The sequence below is a fragment of the Palaemon carinicauda genome, chromosome 3, assembly GCF_036898095.1.
Source record: "Palaemon carinicauda isolate YSFRI2023 chromosome 3, ASM3689809v2, whole genome shotgun sequence".
Taxonomy (NCBI): domain Eukaryota; kingdom Metazoa; phylum Arthropoda; class Malacostraca; order Decapoda; family Palaemonidae; genus Palaemon; species Palaemon carinicauda.
The window spans coordinates 171306389-171326072 of NC_090727.1; the positions used below are offsets into that span (position 1 = coordinate 171306389).

At 36.1% G+C, this 19684-nt stretch overlaps 1 protein-coding gene across 6 annotated transcripts in view; it reads right to left on the reverse strand.

Moving 5' to 3' along the window:
* LOC137638775 (uncharacterized) overlaps window positions 1-19684 on the reverse strand; it is a 36255-nt gene that overhangs the window by 15033 nt on the left and 1538 nt on the right. For 4 of the 6 annotated variants that reach the window (XM_068371136.1, XM_068371137.1, XM_068371139.1 and 1 more), the window contains exons 2-3: window positions 3092-3139; window positions 1381-2100 (exon numbers count right to left, since the gene is read on the reverse strand). In XM_068371136.1, coding sequence (XP_068227237.1) covers window positions 1381-2100; window positions 3092-3094 — 723 coding nt within the window. In that variant the 5' untranslated portion in view covers window positions 3095-3139. Of the gene's footprint in view, window positions 1-1380; window positions 2101-3091; window positions 3140-3252; window positions 3298-19684 lie in introns of those variants that run through there. The other 2 variants (XM_068371138.1, XM_068371141.1) reach the window with 2 other exon arrangements.

Here is a 19684-nt window from a genome sequence, read left to right on the forward strand (position 1 = left end):
GTAAAGTTAACATTATCATGACAAAGGCCCCCAAGGTGATTAAAAAGATGGAAGGAAGAAGAAAAAATGTGTGGCTGACCTACAAAAAATGTACATTCCTACTGCAACATTTATGATTGGTACAATTGCAATTCTGAACAATAAAGAGGAGGGCTACGCATTAGACAATGCAGAATCAGTACTATCATTAAGGAATCAACGACAACATGGTCTTAACACAAAGTTATTTTTGTTCCTACAACGTGAGGCTCTTCCGACAGGTGGTGGAGCGGGACTACCTAGCCGAACTCACCACCTGTGGTTTAACTACCTCAAATGATTTCTATAGCTGGTCAACTCACACTGAAAACACCTCCCCAATTTAAAGGATGATGATTTTGTTATTTGTATCATCATCATCCTCATCATATCTTATCATCAAGCCACCGTAATAGCCAATTGAGAGCAATTTGGTCAGTTTCTACAAGATTGTCATCAGAACAGCTAGGACTTCTCAGGCAACCTTGGAGTATGTGATTTGTAGATTGGATGGGCTCTCCATAGGTGCACTCGGCACTCAGAAAGTCCCACCCTGAGTAAATTATCCCCAGTTCTTCCAACCTTTGCTCTAGGACAATTGAGTGTAACCCAGTCTTATCAGCTGAATGAAGTTCCAGTGGGGATATTTTCAATTGGATGAAATATGGATTCACTGTGATGTTGGTCAGTCTCAATCCATCGTCTCAATTTGTAGGTCGATAGAGATTCATTGCCAATGCGGTCAGTGGTCACAAAGCTCTTACATGACTTCAGTATTGGCTGCACCCTTTAGTGGTAGTGGAGAGGTACCTGTTGTCAAACAATTGCTTCCCTCTTTCTACCTTACTAATTACTTCATTTCTTTTTCTTATGAATGGTGGACAGATTCCTGCAAGCTTGTAGAGGGCTGGAATAAGTGTTGGCTTAGGTTGCCTGTGATGATTCAACAGGTTTTGGCAAGTTCATTGTCAACCTTCCGAGCATAGCAAGAGCTGGGCCATATGGAAAAACAGTATTCAGCTGTTGACTAACAGTGCCAGAGTAGGCCAATTCAAGGTAACAGGGTCAGCTCCCCAACTTAAGGGCTCTCAACAGCTTCATTACCACAAAACCTACGTTAAATATAGTACCCGCGTCCTTACATGTATTGCAAGCAATAAACTGAAAAGTGATTATTTTCTTTGGATACTATAGGTAACGTTTCAATTATACAGTAAAATCAGTTTGAAAAAGTAAAAAAACATTACATATTCTCACATAATAATGACAGGCTACAGGATGTAGTGATGGCTAGGAATTTATGAAACTATTCAAATTAACATTGACAAGCAAATCATGTACTGTATAGAAGAACTGGCTTACCTTAGCAATGCTGTTCCGAGATTTCTTGTTATTGTCGACAAATTCTGTCAAGTCTTCCACAAAGGTGTTAAAAGTCGAGTTAATTTCTTTAGCTTCATCTATGAATTTCCCAGATGTTGTGAAATCTAAAGCGTTCTCAAGTTTTATATCTGTGTCTTGTATATGTGTTTCTTGATGGCCCAAACTATCCAACTGTTTCATCAAACTTTCATTTTCATGTTGAAGGTAAGCTATCTGTTCGCTATTTGAGCTCTCAATCCCCTTTATCACACCCAATACATTTTTTCTTAACTTATCATTTAAACTCCTTAATTTACCTATTAATTCATCGTTATTCTGTATGGCCTTCATAACTTGAGTCGCAGATTGCTTACAACGTTCAATATTCACTAGGGTAATTTCTCGATTTTCTAATCGACAGTTTTTCAGTAAATTAACAAAGGGATCCAAGTCTGTTTGCTGATGACGTCCTTGAATGCTGGCTTCCAGCTCACTTACATATTTTACAAGTCCTAACACAGTCAAATTTGTGGCAAAAGCTTGTGCAGAGCTTTCCTCAAAGGGACGACGACAAAAGGGGCACAGTTTTCTCTCATTCTTGATAAGTTGATCAATACATTGCATGCAAATACAGTGAGAACATGGCAAGTTCTTGGGACAATTTTGAATCTCGTCAAAGACTTCATTGCAGATACCACATTCTTTTGATGTTCTTGAAGCCTGAGGAGAGAAAAGAGAATTATATTACAGTACTGTGCTTATGTAACATTTTATAACATTTCTATAAGCTATCATAAACTATTAGAAATTGTAGTACAAATCGACATCTATATGTATTATACATTTACTATCAAGAAAATGTTATTCTAGATAATGAGGTCCTTATTTTGCATCTGTTATATATAGATTTCCATTATGAATCAATGCATAATTAATAATTAAAAAAGAAAAAAAGAACTTTGATTAAAAAGCTATTGCCGTATAATAAATTATCAAAAATGCAAATTATAATTTTTAAATAAAAAGACAAACAATATTAATAGCTCAAGTAGCCTACATATAAATCACAATATTGACTCAAGTGAAGAGACAAATTCACAGTAGTACTCATGCTTAAAGAATATTCAACTAGGAATTAAGGCAGTAGGAACTTGTGTAAAAATAAGCTTGTAAACTCAAGGAAAAATCCACTTTAGTTGACAATGCAAAAGACTCTTAATTCAACCAATGCAATTAAAACATGTGCTGTATAACATTATGGAGAATATGACCTTTCTACCGAATCTACCTTTGTAAAAATCAGCAAAGATTGCACAGAAAAGGCAATTCTCCAAGGTGTTCATTGGCAAAATTAATGTTTACCTTTATAAATAGAGGAGACATACAAAACAAGTACTGTACAGTATTCTACTGTCTATCATTCATGATATACTCGACGATTAAGGCATGTATCACATTTTTAATAATTACCTATGTAACATTTTACATAAATCCAGAAAAGAAATAGCATAGATTCCCTATATAATACACAAAATACATACTGCCTAGTAAATGTGTTGTTTTCTTTAAACAGGGATACAGTATTGTCAAATATAACTATAATTGCGAAAACTAGTGAGTATGGCAACATATAGGCTAATCAAGAAACATGAAATTAATCTAACCAAAGTTAAAAACCATTAAAACTACTGTGGACAATGCAAAGACTTACCATTCGTCACTATGAGCTGGCAAGGTGGCTAATTTCTTGAAGGAATCTCTGAAAAAAATAACAATTCACTACATAGTACAGTAATAGTAGGTAAAAACATGAAATTAATCTAAACAAAGTTAAAAACCATTAAAACTATTGTGGACAATGCAAAGACTTACCATTCGTCACTCTGAGTTGACAAGGTGCTAATTTCTTAAAGGAGTCTGAAAAAATAACAGTTCACTACATAATACAGTAATAGTAGGTACAAGTTCAACGTTCATATATGGATGAAAGCTTGAATTAATTTCCATATGAAAGGACCAGTTACTTTTAAAATTAAAGAACAAACTTTAAATCAGTAGTGCAGACAGTAATACAGTAGTTACCCTGTTCCAACCACCCCCCGCCCCTCCCGCAAAAAACACTTCAAACAAAATACTCTTACATCAACTTCCCTCTTCATGGGTTATATGAAAGTTGGTTTGAAATCCCACAAGGTTAATTACTCATTTATTCCCCAATTCACAATTTCCTGGGCCTTTATGTGGCTCAACTGCGTCAATTTCCCACATGGAAATATTTTACTCAACTCCAAGATAAGTTTTTTTTTCCTCAGGACTCAACACTATTAAACTATTCCTCCTTCCTAATAACTTCATACATCAAACCAGTCTTAAATTTCAACCTTTTATCGTTGCACCTCTTACAATTCCGAGCTTTCCTTGTAAGTGATCATGTCTTAGCAGCGTATAGTAAGAGGCCTATACATGCTTTGCGTACCCATCACAAATAGTCCACTTATTGGAAGAATACTCTTCTGAGAGAGAGAGAGAGAGAGAGAGAGAGAGAGAGAGAGAGAGAGAGAGAGAGAGAGAGAGAGAGAGTCTACATTCAGATGGAATTGATGCAAGAGATTACATCAAGTGCATATGCGAAGAGAAGAACCATTGCAATCTATTATAAAAGAAATCAGTAATGATGCTTAGAAAATACCCAACTACTCCCAACTGTTTGACTTTGAAAACAAAGGGCTCATGATAACACGGTCAACAGCAACAATTAGAATTAAGGGTGATCACACGAACTTACTGACCACAATTAATGGGATCTCTGTGCGGCATTGGCAGTATGATTATGGTCAGTAACTCCAAGGCCTTTTCAAAAGCTAAACAGGCAAATTAGAAAAAGAAAAAAATGGATTATTGCCTTTAGCATGACCAGTCTTTTTTTTTTTTTTTTTTTTTTTACCAATTCTCCAACAACTATAAATTAAACCTATCATTGCTAACTCCAATTTGATCTGAGAAATGTGGTTCTATATATAAAAAAGGCAAAAATGACATTTGGGTCTACACCTTCATCAACATCAACGGGTTTTAATTTCGCGTGATCGGAAAGTTAAAGTAGCCTAGTTAGTTTAGCCTCAGGAAAATAAGAATGAGGAAGATTGAGTTACTTATTTCTAATACACCAGCCTAAATAGGGTTGCCTTTTCCTTTCAATAGGAAGTGGCAGAGCCATCCGGTTTAAGCCCCCCTCACCAATAGAAAAAAAAAAGTATGGTTTGGGCCATGGGGATAAAATTAACGAATTCAAGTCATAGCTATGCATAAGTATTGCAATGAAAGCGAGGTACGTTAGCGGTAACAGGCCGTACGATGTTTTTTTTTTTTTTATATAGTTATTACGAGTATATATGCCCCTTAAATCTGTTTAAATGGCAGTTACTGCTGAGCCACGCCCCTTTCCACTGGTTATCTTTACATTCCACTTATAATCTTCTCTATTCGGACAATAATCAAGCATTTCATATTAAATTTCTGCCGCGTACGATAGCTCTTTTCTAGTTTAGTGAATGCGTGGGATTGGATTAGAGTCCCGTGTGTTTTTGGTGTTGTTTTTTTTTTCGTCTAATATCTTCAACCGGACTTTCTATTAACGACATGGCGTCTGTGAGTTAAAGGAAGACATATCTGCAAAAAAGCAGGAAATATTCAAAGAAAGGTTTGAGAAGTCAGAAACAGTCGAGTCACGTGGTACTTGTGAAAACGTAAACATGCGACCAAACTTGACACTCGACAGCTAAAAAAGGGGAAAAAAAATACTATGCCAACTGAGTGAAGTAAAACATATTAGGTTTCATATAATCATTACAATAATTGGAAGATATTGCTAGTGTGACGAAATGTCTGCGATGGAAATGGAAAAATGTAGTGTTTTTTTTTTTCTTGGGAAAAAGATCTTGAAAGTTGAAGGAATGTCAGGCTATTTTGGGAAAACAAGGAATACGAAACTTAGCTTCCAGTCTCTGTTTATCTTCAATGTCACTTAATCTGTATCAGTGATTTAAATGAGCTAGTGTGAGCAATTGTCTTAACATAATTACTGACTGTGTCTTTTGAGTATTATGAAAAGGAGTCGAACGATGAAAATGGCATTCATGATCCTTGAGACAATCAGGTTACTTTCGAAAGAACCCGGATGACAAGGGACGAAACCAGGTAAGTGGAAATAATTAAAAATTTATTTTCTAACCACAGAATAAGGATTTTTGTTAGTCTAAATATACCAAAACTTACAGAATTATTTTTCTTGAATTGTGATAATTCATTAGGAAATATATATTCGAATGATATATGGCATAAGTGAGTAGTGTTTCCGAAAAGATGTTTGCAACTTTAAATCGATTTTTCTAAAACGCATTTTTTTATATTTCACTACTTTCAAGTATTCATAGAAATTATGTTTGTAATATAATTGTAAAATTTGGAAAGGAAAGGAATCAGTAGATAATATAGATTATTTCTGCCGGACGAAATTAACATTTAGTATTTTTTTTTTTCATGTGAGGCCCTTTGCGTCAATAGGCGTAGGATATGATGATGATGATGATGATTATGATTATGATTTTTTTCTGCACGATAAATTAATTTAACAGTATTTTCTTAAATACTAACTAAATCCCTGTATAATGTTCGTTTATAGAAAACTTACATTTGGTCATTGTTAAACACAAGTTAATTTATAATGAGAAAATTCTGAAAACATTAAAAATATAAAATTTATCACGAATATAAAAAATATACAATGTTTATATAAAAGTACTAGACAATTTATATTAAATCTTTTGATATGTCAAACAATTTCAGCAAATACATGTGTCATATTGGGTGTGATACCTTAAAATCTTAAATAAAGGAGGAACTGTTACATCTACACCAAAGAGTGCAGATTCAAGGGTAGCCCGCCGTTTGCGATTGTGGGCTGTACAGTGCCAGAAAGAGTTTCGTTTATATTGTTTTTATTATTATTATAATTTTTTTTATTATTATTGTTGTTGTTATTAGCTAAGCTACAACCCTAGTTGGAAAAGCAGGATGCTATAAGCCCAAGGGTCCCAATAGGGAAAATAGCTCTGCGAGGAAAGTAATTATACTACAAGAGAAGTTTAGGAACAACAATGAAATTAAAATGAATTTATCCTATATAAAAACTTGAAAATAACAAGAGGAAGAGAAATTAGATAGACTAGTGTGCCCGAGTGTACCCTCAAGCAAGAGAACTCAAATCCAAGACAGTGAAAGACCATGGTACAGATGCTATGGCACTATCCAAGACTAGAGAACAACGGTTTGATTTTGTAGTGTCCTCCTACAAGAGCTGCTTGCCATAACTAAAGAGTTTCTTCTACCTTTACCAAGAGGAAAGTAGCCACTGAACAACTACAGTGCAGAAGTTAACCCCTTGAGCGAGAAATTGTTTGGTAATTTCAGTGGTGTTAGGTGTATGGGACAGAGGAGAATGTGGAAAAAAATAGGCCAGACTATTCGGTGTATGTGTAGGCAAAGGAGAAATGAGCCGTAACCAGAGGGGGGGGGGGGTTCAATGTAATACTGTCTGGTCAGTCAAAGGACCCAATAACTCTAGCGGTAATATCACAACGGATGGCCGGTGCCCTGGCCAACCTACTACCTAGAAATATATATATATATATATATATATATATATATATATATATATATATATATATATATATATATATATATATATATATATATGGTGTTCCACAGGCTAGTGTTCTTTACCCATTACTTTTCAAACTATATAGGCTACATATGACATGTGGTTTGGCCTAGAAAACAAGCTTGTTGCATATGCAGATGATGCTACTCTCTTTGCATTAATTCTTTCTCCTGGGTGTAGATCTGTGGTTGCCGAGTACCTTAATAGAGATCTAGCTAAAATCAGTGCATGGTGCAAATTATGGGGTATGAAGTTGAATCTTAGCAAAACTCAAAGTATGATTGTAAGTAGGTTAAGGACAGTGAATCCTCAACATCCGGATCTCAGTATTGATAATGTCTCTTTAACTTTCTGTGACTTAAAATTTAGGTGTGATTCTCGAAAGCAAATTTACTTTTGAGAAACACATTAGGTCTCTGTCTTCTTCAGTTGCCCCAAAAAATTGGCTTATTGAGAAAGTCTTACAAGATTTTCGGTGATCAATCTATCTTGAAGAAATGTTTTGATTCTTTCATTCTACTTTGTTTCGAGTATTGTTCTCCTGTCTGGTGTTCAGCTGCTGATTCTCATCTTAATTTGTTGGACAGGAACTTACGGTCTATTAAATTTATTATTCCTGATTTAGATATCAATCTCTGGCACCGTCGTGTAATTAGTTCATTATGCATGTTGCATAAGATTTTTCATAACTCTGACCATCCTTTACATTCAGATCTCCCTGGACAACTCTATCCTGTTCGTAATACTACGCATGCAATTAATTCTAATAGTCGGGCCTTCTTCATCATGAGGCTCAATACTACACAGTATTCTAGAAGTTTTGTTCCAGCTGTGACCAAGTTGTTGAATGATCTTCCTAATTGGGTAGTTAAATCAGTAAAATTTCAAAAGTTCAAAGTTGCAGCAAATGTTTTTATGTTGAACAGGCTGACATAAGTCTTTTTATAGTCTATGTATGAATTATCTGTTTTAATGTTGTTAATATTTTTCTTAAATATTCTATAATACTTTTTCATTACTTATATCATTTATTTATTTCCTTGTTTCCTTTCCTCACTGGGCTATTTTTCCCTAGTTGGAGCCCTTGGGCTTATAGCATCTTGCTTTCCCAACTAGGGTTGTAGCTTGACTAGTAATAATATATATATATATATATATATATATATATATATATATATATATACAATATATATATATATATATATATATATATATATATATATATATATATATATAGAGAGAGAGAGAGAGAGAGAGAGAGAGAGAGAGAGAGAGAGAGAGAGAGAGAGAGAGAGAGAGAGAGAGAGAGAGAGAGAGAGAGAGAGAGAGAGAGAGAGAGGCCTTTATACGTGTGTGTATCGGAATAGATTTTTCACTTTATTACATAAGGTTCGTGAATACACTTTGCACACCCTCGTCTGCTTAGGGTTTTCCTGTCATTCTATATCCGCAAACATTTTTAGTTCGTCATTCCATCGTCTTCTCTTCCTTCTACTGTTTTTTTTTTTAGCTAATATCTAGGGAATCACTCCGTTATTCTTAATGTGCATCCATTAAATGTCCTGCCCATGTCCATTTCTTTTTCTTATATGTTAGAATATTTTCTACATTAGTTTGCTCACGTATCCATGTTGTGAAGAATTTTCTTCACTCTTCTTCTTTTAATCGTATTTTTAGCTCTCTTCTACTAATACTATAGCTACCCCTTAAACATTCTCTCCTACATCTAGTTTTCTTTAACAAAATATAGGGAGGACTAACCTAAACTTGTTGACAGTGGCGCACGCCAAGCTCGTGACGTCACAGCGTAGATACGCACAACAGATGGCCTTAGTGGTAACCCCCGGCGTATGTTGGTTCTTTCCTTAAACTACATGGGTCGAGATTAAATTCCTAAACTGCACATTTTATATAAATTTCAATACTGCTGAATTAATGCATCTTGTATTTCTCAATACCAATTAAGGTTTGTTAATTTTAAGATGTATGCCCATCGTACCAGTCCATTGCTAATTAATCATTTTAAATATTAATTTTTAGCAAGCCAGAATAGGTAGGATTGCTGTATATGTAACCTCCCTCAGAGCAGCAAGATTTATCTGAGTATTTAGTACAAAATCCTGCCTCCTCTGCACTCCTTTCAACAATATATTGCCCTGTCCTGAAGTCCCGATATGGCAACCCCAATGGATTACCATGCGCATCAAGCTCTTCACCTGTCTGGAAAGGTGAAGCCAGGTGATCTCTTCGACCGTAGGGTCGACCCCTTTCTACGAGAAGCTGCCCTAGCCTGCTGACCTGCCTGGTCATTGAACCCGAGCACTTCTGGCTCACCCCCCCCCCCCCCCTCTCTCCCAAAACTCGACTCACAAAAGGTTGCTGCCGGTCGGAGAGATTGAGAAGAAGAGGACCCTGATGTACCTAGTTACAGCTACAGTGAGAATTCTTGGGGTGAGCCAGGCAAGAGATTAGTGCGACAACCAGGTCAACAGCCACCACGGGCATAGGACTAATCTTTAAAGGAGTGCAGGTACTACATCAATGGCCATTTAGTTTTCCCCCATTTTTTATTAGCTTAGACTAATTTTAACTTGATAGGGAACCTGGCTAATTACACTATTCGGACTGTGTGCGGTGGGATTGTGTGTAAATATTTTTCCATTATTATTTCTTGCTTGGAGACTAGCATAGTCTCGGGGTCACGTGGGCTTCGTGCCAGGCCCCATTTGATTTTTGATTGTTGAAGACCACGTGTCTAACCCATCATTTTCATTATTTTAATTGCATCTCTTTTGATACCATTTTTTGTGTTAAGATGTCTGTTTTGTTTTAATGTCAACTTGTGAATAAATCAATATTAGGTTAATTAAACCTCCTTAGTATTTTTGCTCCCTCATTTATTTTAATGTGTGAAATGAATAGTTGATCACGGGACAAAATACCCAATATTTAAAGAGTAAGTCTATAGGTGGTAACAGCGAGGTACTTTGCATTAACATATTTGCTTCGAAGGTAAAGATCCTTATCTTTAAACTTTTAAACTACTTTACATCACTGCTCCCATTTTGGATTTTGTCTACCTTACATTAACGTAAAATAACTGTCCAGCATTTCATTGGGGTAGCTGGGACGGAGCCGGAACAGAGCCTGAGAATGAAATGACTATAGACCTGACAAAGCTAGAGTAGGCCATAATTTATTCTCAATCCTACGTGTGGAGTGCTTAGGCCTCTGGACAGTAAAATTTCCCTTTTGTATGTGAGTGATGGTTAGTGAATTGTGACAGTAAAGTATTAGCAGGGTGTTTGTGCCCCGAGAGTAAGTGCTCCTATCCTCCCCTGTTGAACTTTATGTAACTGTTATAAGGAGACTTTCCCGGACTAAGTTCCCACTCAGAACGTAACCATTAAAAAATTCTCCACACGAGTGGTCCTTCGAACCGGATCTTTTACCTTTGACTTGTGAAGCATTAACGTAATTAATCAGCTTGATTAAGCATATAGTAACTCGCTATATCACTTACCCACACGCACACAGCCAGTTTGTCGAATGTGTAATGCCCAGACTTTAATTGGGAAGAGAAATTTGTAATCAACATGATCTTTTTGTATCGTCCACGTGTTTAAGGAAAGAACTACGTAACCAGGTTAATTTGTTGCTTGAATGTTCTCTACAGAAAGACTAGAATTTGTCGTAGGAACTTCACTTAATCTCGGATCCGTTCACCCACGTGTTGTGGCGGAATCCACTTACACCAGAAAGTTCTAAGCTACTTGAACTAAGGTTTTTTGTTGTTCAGACGCCCGTGTTTACTGCTCAGCTAGAGCGCCGGTGTACTCGTTCTGTCAACTAATTTTGCTAGCTAAGCATCTAATTTGTAACATTTTGTACCTTGGTCTACCTTCCTTTGTGTCGTTTACCTTCCCTAACCAACATTAACTTTTCTAACTAAAGTTTCCCGTATACCTAGCACGTGTCCTTGTCCTAAAGAGCTAATTGGCGCAGCATAATTTTAAGTGTTCTTAAAAATAACGTAGAAACTTAATAACACCAAGTCCGTTTCATTCCACGTGTTTGTTCCGAGATGGCGGATCTTGTTTACAGCCCAAACTAAGGGTTCGTAATTGTTTGCTACCGTAAGTAAATTACTGCGTGTAGTTAATTTAATTTCCTTTAGCGAGGAAATATTGTTTTTGTCCTTTAGCGAGGATATTTTTGTTTTACCTCCGCGTGAGGGAAATTTTATATTTGTTTAGCCTCCACGAGAGTGCTCTTTAAAGTCGCTGCCTTGTGCGCCAATCTACATTTTGAATAGTTCAGTGGTTGCCTTAGTGCGCCCGTAATTGTGAAATCGTCACAACAGTGTCAGCCTCGACCTGTTATTTTAACTTTTAACTTCAATCTTTGCATTCATAAGCCATGTGCTTTCTAATATGTTCTACTTTAAAGTAAATTGATTAGTCATTATCGCCACGTGCGTAAATAATTCATTTTTAGCAAAGTCTAAAGTCACGTGACCTGGGCATCGTCTGCTTTGTTGGACCCGGTCACTTTGAATGTTAAAGTAATTTTGTGATTTACATTTTGATTTATCATTTAAACAATTTTCCTCCCATCATGAGTAAATTTAAATATTCATTTATCACACGTGCAAATTTGTAACGTTTCATTTTCACGTTCCTTTGAAAATTCAGTTACCCCTTGTTTGCTTTTACGAATCCGTTCATCAAACGTGGTCATTCCAAGATGGCGGACTTCATGTTTAACGTAAACAACCCTTCACCGCCTAAGGCGGAAACGCTTAGCCCCGAGGAGATAAACGCTAGGCTTAAGGAACAGGAATTAACATTCACCTTTGTTTGTGAGGACGCAGACCTCGCACTTCATGGTCTGGCTTCTGTAGATTTTCCCAGCATGGGTTCAGAAGCCGTAAATCATTTTAAAACCCTTATTGGTAAAGTAAGAGATGAACTTTTTAATTACAAGAATTTTTGGAGACGTCATTACGGCCATCCTATTGTTAAATTAAATTATCCAGTGCTTGCTGCCTGTTCAAGTAAAATTGAGATTGCTTTTAATAGCCTCATGGCCCATCCCAATTTAATAATTAAAGATAATCAGTCTTGTTCTTCTTCGAATGCAACACCTTCAGTGACACGTCCCCTAATTGTTACTTCTAACGTATCGGCAGTCAAGCACAATGTAATTAATTTTGCAACAACTCCCCAACCTGTTCAATCTTCACATTCCAATACTATGTTGCCAACATGGCATACGATTAGTAATTTTGAATCAGCCCCACCTGCTCTGTCCTCATCTCCGAACCTTAAGCCACCAGCGTTTAATCGCCCTCAACCCCCTTTGTCTTTGCCGCCGGTGACAGTCCGTCCCGGAGAAAACCCCATTCATTGTCTTAACATGGACCCCCCAAGTGGTAGCACAAATACCACCCAACTTAACCGTGTGCGTGATGGCCAGCAGAGGCCTGTACCGGTTGTAGATTCAATCATTAAAGTCGTATCATCCCATGGACCAGTGCTCACGTTGCCTGACTGTCCAGTTCTTAAGCCAGTAACTTCCGCTCTAACCCGTGGTGACACTAAACCATCCACGTCAGGATTTGAAAACCGCCCTCAGAAAGAGCCGCGTGATCGCAAGGTTAAGACCTTAGTTGTCAGAAATGAACCTTGTGCACTGACGGCGGATTTAGCGAAGGTCACACATGTAGACCTAGCACCGGAGCTTAGAGCCTGTTTACGATTCACTTTGCTTGAGGATAACGGTACCATGAACATCATTCATTGTTTTTATTCAGTTTTATATGGCGCAACTGTAAGCATTTATTATTATTATTGCCAAGTCGTACAGCAGCATTTTCCAGGTCAATCACTTGCTTTAACCTCAAAGCGTAAATTTAATTTTTGCATGGACAGCTTGTCATGTTGCCATAATCCCCCTGACATCCTTCAGCTCGTGCTGAAATTAAGTATTGTTTTTAATGTTCACCTTGCAAACGTTTCCCTTGAAGATGACATCCAAGACCTTAGTTGTCAGAAATACGATGTCCCCAGGGACCTAGTTTGTCTCATTTTATCATTCAGGCTAGTGTCAAAGAACTTTTCACCTTTTAACGCCGAGAAGGAGGTAACCTTTCTCCTTTTGTCAGGCGACAAATTCAAAGCTTTCAGCACGCCAGTCATTTTATATGTAAAATCATTTAATGTAAAACGTTGGGTGTCAGACCGGGATTGGGATTCACCCCCATAATTTTAATTTGTCATTTGGCCTGACTTGTTGCTGAACTCGACCGTTATTGGCATACGTTTTGTTTGCTCTATCCGTACCCCTAGGGTGGGAAGAATTGAGTGTTTTTAATCCTTTAATTACTATTGCATCGTACGTTTCAAGTTAACACTGAGCATTTGCTTATATTAACGCTTCCGTGAAACATTGCCTGCGTGGTTCAATTTTCCCCAAATTCACGTGAAAGCATAACTTTTGATTCAATTGTTTTCAATTAACGTTAAAGACGTTTTGTTAACTTTAAACGGACGATGATGTGAAGAACAACTTCACTCATCATTCAGCCAGTAACCTTATCTCACTCATACTAACAAGTAGTTGAATCACATTTGCCGGAACTAACCCCTCTTCCTTTTTTCTCCCCTTTATCCCCAGGGTGTGAAGAATTTTCTTCACTCTTCTTCTTTTAATCGTATTTTTAGCTCTCTTCTACTAATACTATAGCTACCCCTTAAACATTCTCTCCTACATCTAGTTTTCTTTAACAAAATATAGGGAGGACTAACCTAAACTTGTTGACAGTGGCGCACGCCAAGCTCGTGACGTCACAGCGTAGATACGCACAACAGATGGCCTTAGTGGTAACCCCGGCGTATGTTGGTTCTTTCCTTAAACTACATGGGTCGAGATTAAATTCCTAAACTGCACATTTTATATAAATTTCAATACTGCTGAATTAATGCATCTTGTATTTCTCAATACCAATTAAGGTTTGTTAATTTTAAGATGTATGCCCATCGTACCAGTCCATTGCTAATTAATCATTTTAAATATTAATTTTTAGCAAGCCAGAATAGGTAGGATTGCTGTATATGTAACCTCCCTCAGAGCAGCAAGATTTATCTGAGTATTTAGTACAAAATCCTGCCTCCTCTGCACTCCTTTCAACAATATATTGCCCTGTCCTGAAGTCCCGATATGGCAACCCCAATGGATTACCATGCGCATCAAGCTCTTCACCTGTCTGGAAAGGTGAAGCCAGGTGATCTCTTCGACCGTAGGGTCGACCCCTTTCTACGAGAAGCTGCCCTAGCCTGCTGACCTGCCTGGTCATTGAACCCGAGCACTTCTGGCTCACCCCCCCCCCCCTCTCTCCCAAAACTCGACTCACAAAAGGTTGCTGCCGGTCGGAGAGATTGAGAAGAAGAGGACCCTGATGTACCTAGTTACAGCTACAGTGAGAATTCTTGGGGTGAGCCAGGCAAGAGATTAGTGCGACAACCAGGTCAACAGCCACCACGGGCATAGGACTAATCTTTAAAGGAGTGCAGGTACTACATCAATGGCCATTTAGTTTTCCCCCATTTTTTATTAGCTTAGACTAATTTTAACTTGATAGGGAACCTGGCTAATTACACTATTCGGACTGTGTGCGGTGGGATTGTGTGTAAATATTTTTCCATTATTATTTCTTGCTTGGAGACTAGCATAGTCTCGGGGTCACGTGGGCCACGTGCCAGGCCCCATTTGATTTTTGATTGTTGAAGACCACGTGTCTAACCCATCATTTTCATTATTTTAATTGCATCTCTTTTGATACCATTTTTTGTGTTAAGATGTCTGTTTTGTTTTAATGTCAACTTGTGAATAAATCAATATTAGGTTAATTAAACCTCCTTAGTATTTTTGCTCCCTCATTTATTTTAATGTGTGAAATGAATAGTTGATCACGGGACAAAATACCCAATATTTAAAGAGTAAGTCTATAGGTGGTAACAGCGAGGTACTTTGCATTAACATATTTGCTTCGAAGGTAAAGATCCTTATCTTTAAACTTTTAAACTACTTTACATCACTGCTCCCATTTTGGATTTTGTCTACCTTACATTAACGTAAAATAACTGTCCAGCATTTCATTGGGGTAGCTGGGACGGAGCCGGAACAGAGCCTGAGAATGAAATGACTATAGACCTGACAAAGCTAGAGTAGGCCATAATTTATTCTCAATCCTACGTGTGGAGTGCTTAGGCCTCTGGACAGTAAAATTTCCCTTTTGTATGTGAGTGATGGTTAGTGAATTGTGACAGTAAAGTATTAGCAGGGTGTTTGTGCCCCGAGAGTAAGTGCTCCTATCCTCCCCTGTTGAACTTTATGTAACTGTTATAAGGAGACTTTCCCGGACTAAGTTCCCACTCAGAACGTAACCATTAAAAAATTCTCCACACATGTTGTTCTTTTTATTTCTCATAGTGTTATTCATATATATATATATATATATATATATATATATATATATATATATATATATATATATATATATAAATATATACATATATATAAATTTTATATATATATATATATATATATATATATATATATATATAAATATATATATATATATATATATATATTATATATATATATATATATATATATATATATATATATATATATATATATATATATATATATATCACAAATGTAGTGAAATTGATATAAACCGTATTATTTTGCTATGGTTCTTCATGATAGCTCTCTCGCCAAAACATGTTTGCTGGCGCTCTATGAACTTCGAGATGTGAAAACTTTTTTATTCTATTCTCATAATTTTTACGCTTTTTATGGTGGTAATAACAAATACTGAGGACAAAATTACAATTATTATGATAATCTTAATTAATACATTCACAGTATATTACGTTAAAACGTAAGTTAAGATAATATTGTACGTGCTATTAGCTTTGGCAACGTGCAGTGGTTTTCTTAAACTCCTCTTTCATTTCATGCAATAGCCCGTGTCTTGCTATTGCTATATGCAAGGCAATGTAAAACGAACGGGTGATACGTTTTCAATTTTATTTTTTGTCTTTATGTATTTTGCTAATTTTCTGCTACGATTTCGCTACGTCCAATCCTATCTTGTCCTCTAAATTTTGCAATGAAAATAAATTTTCCTTTTATCTGGTTTACGAAGGATCTAACTTCATCCATACATTTTTAATAGTTTAATTAATTTTATGTTGAACATGTTAACCGAGAGAGAGAGAGAGAGAGAGAGAGAGAGAGAGAGAGAGAGAGAGAGAGAGAGAGAGAGAGAGAGAGAGAGAGAGAGAGAGAGAGAGAGAGAGAGAGAGAGAAAAAAAAATTTGTTAATTTAATTGCCCTTGTCAGTTAGTGAGGCAATTCATTAATCTTTTGCCTTAAATATTTTCCGGAAAGTTAATCATAAGAGTTGTATGAGCAGACCAACGGTAATTAATAGGCAACAATTATATGGAAAACTATAATAATGAAAAAAATTAAAAGAAATAAAAGATATTTGCCTTTAAACAACAACCCTTTCACCACTGCCTGGTCCGGACGAGTGTCATAATCCCGCTTCCGCGTCACCGATCAATGTGACCATCTCTCCACGGGTCCGTATAACCACATCAACGAACTTGACTTCAGTTTCCTTTGCTGTCTATAAAATGTTACATCAGACCGTTCTTTACAGAGCATAATGGCTTTATATTATCGTGTCCTGGTATAAAGCAAACGTAACCTACTGACTTCTATATTGGTAAAGGGTTAACAGAATAAAACTGAAGTATTACAATAATTGGGAGTTGCAGAATCATTGAAAAAATAGAAATAAGAACTTGTGGGTTAAGGGTACTGGAATAGAAAAAAAAAACAATAATGGAAAAGTAATGAAAAAAATGTATATTTACTGAAGAGAATGACTTACAGACCTGTATTAGCCTAGGTTAATGGACATGAGCAAGGCCAATTTAGTCGTGAAAATTAGGTTAATATGCTTAACATAAGATTAAACTATAAAAAATATATGAATGAAGTTAGGACCCTCGTTAATCAGATAAAGGAAAATTTTATTTTCGTTGCAAAATCAAGGAGACAGGATAAGATTGGGCGTTGCGAATTCGTTGCAGAAAATCGACAATACATAAACTGACAAACCATGAAATTGAAAGAAGAGTTTACGAAAACCATTGAACATTGCCAAAGCTAATAACACGTACAATATTATCTCAACTTACGTTTTAACTTAATATATCATAAAAGTATTATTTAAGATTCTCATAATAATTGTAATTTTGTCCTCAGCGTTTGTTATTGCCATAAAAAGCGTAAAAGATTAAGTAGTACATTTGTTAGTGCTTTGCTAAGTCAAGCAAAAATGCTCTTATAATACAATTTACATGTTTACACCCAGTGACTCGGATTCAAAGGAAATTTCCCAGTCGCATAATGTCAACAGTCACTATAGTCAATTCTTTTTAGTGAGGAAGATTTGCACCGACTCGCAGTGGTTCCCTTTTAGCTCAGAAAGGATTCCTGCTTGCTGAATGGTTAGAGAAGATAATTCTAACCAATCAGATAGCAGGAAACTTGTCCGAGTTAAAAGGGCACCACTGCGAGTCGGTGCAAATGCGCCTTATTAAAAAAAATGAGTATAGTAGGCTAGTTCTGAAAAAAAGTAAGCATATCATATGTGTTTTTATGTTTGTTTGAAAACGTAGTAATTAGATATTTTAAAAAGTTAGGCTATCACTGTAGCACAAGCAATGCACCTATATTGCAGTAAATATACGGCCTTTTCTTCAATCAGGTGACTTCTAGTTTTGCCATACAATAACGAACACCTTCTATATATATATATATATATATATATATATATATATATATATATATATATATATATATATATATATATATATATATATATATAGTTAGTAATGTATAAAGCGGTATTATTATCATATATTAACTTGTTTTTCATTTATATATGTATTAATTTCTTGTTTAAATAAAATTACTGTGTCATTTTCTTTCATTAGTAAAAATTACACATTATCATATTTTCACACTCCTGCCAACAAGAATATACACGCATAAAAAAGAACAAAGCAATAGTAACTGCATTATGGTTCCATAGCATTTTGTATTCTCTCTCTCTCTCTCTCTCTCTCTCTCTCTCTCTCTCTCTCTCTCTCTCTCTCTCTCTCTCTCTCTCTCTCTCTCTCCCCGAACAGGAAAAAACTGTAATCTCAATATATATAGATATGACTAATTCGATCTTATAAACATATTCCTTAATCTCTGTAAACACATATTTACAAAACACATCGCTCATTCATTTGGTGAAACAAACAAAATAAACCTCTAATAAAAAATTACATTTGTGTGAATGTGTTCTATAACTGGCCACAGCTTTTTATTATTATGTACCACTTGGGTATGCGTATCTCTCTCTCTCTCTCTCTCTCTCTCTCTCTCTCTCTCTCTCTCTCTCTCTCTCTCTCTCTCTCACACACACATTCACATAGCATAAGAAACAAAAATTGGAAAGTTGCAAAGAGATAAGTTACATGAAATTGAATATATACTCTTCATAAATCTTTTTTCGATTGTAGCTTAAGTATTTCCACATGGTCAATTCTCGTAGGCATTTAAGAGAGAGAGAGAGAGAGAGAGAGAGAGAGAGAGAGAGAGAGAGAGAGAGAGAGAGAGAGAGAGAGAGAGAGAGAGAGAGAGAGAGAGAGAGAGAGAGAGAGAGAGAGAGAGATATTTGTGATTCAACAGAGTTTTTTGAAGCTGCCAAAATCGAAGTATAATCCCGAGTAGACTAGGTAGAAATTGTTTCTATATAATTTTGTTCCTACTTTGCATGAGCAAAACGTAAGTAAAGTAACACGAAGGGCATGTAGATCGTAGAATAAAATGTCAGTCAAAATTCAGTGTGTAGGCGTACATAAATTAATTCCCAGAGGCTTTCTTTCTTTGTCCTCGAGCGTCTATACGAAAAAAATATATAGAATATCCATCGTAAACATCACCTTAGCATTGTAATCAATATCATTACTATAACCCTGGTTGGAAAGGCAGAATGCTATGAGCCCTGGGCTCCAAAAGCTAAAGTAGCCCAGTGAGGAAAAGAAACAGGGAAATTACAAATAAATATATAAGTAATAGATAGAAAAATAAAATATTTTAAGATCAATAACAATGTTAAAGTAGTTCAGTCACATATAAACTATAAAACGAGAATTATATCAACCTTTTCATCAGAAAATAATTTACAAAATGTTTGAACTACAGTTCACCGATTCAACCTACTGAACAGAAAAAGCTAGAGCCTTGCTTTCGGAAAAAGGAGAAAAAAAAATACAGAACCTCGTGATTTGTTTATCAGGAAGTACAATACTTGACGAATATTATGACGTAGCCCAACGCCTCTGCCCCTGAAACACACTTAATTGTCAAATCATATCACCACACCATCATAACATTGCGATAAGAAATGTCTACAAGTTATTTTTTTCTGACATAATTTGAAGG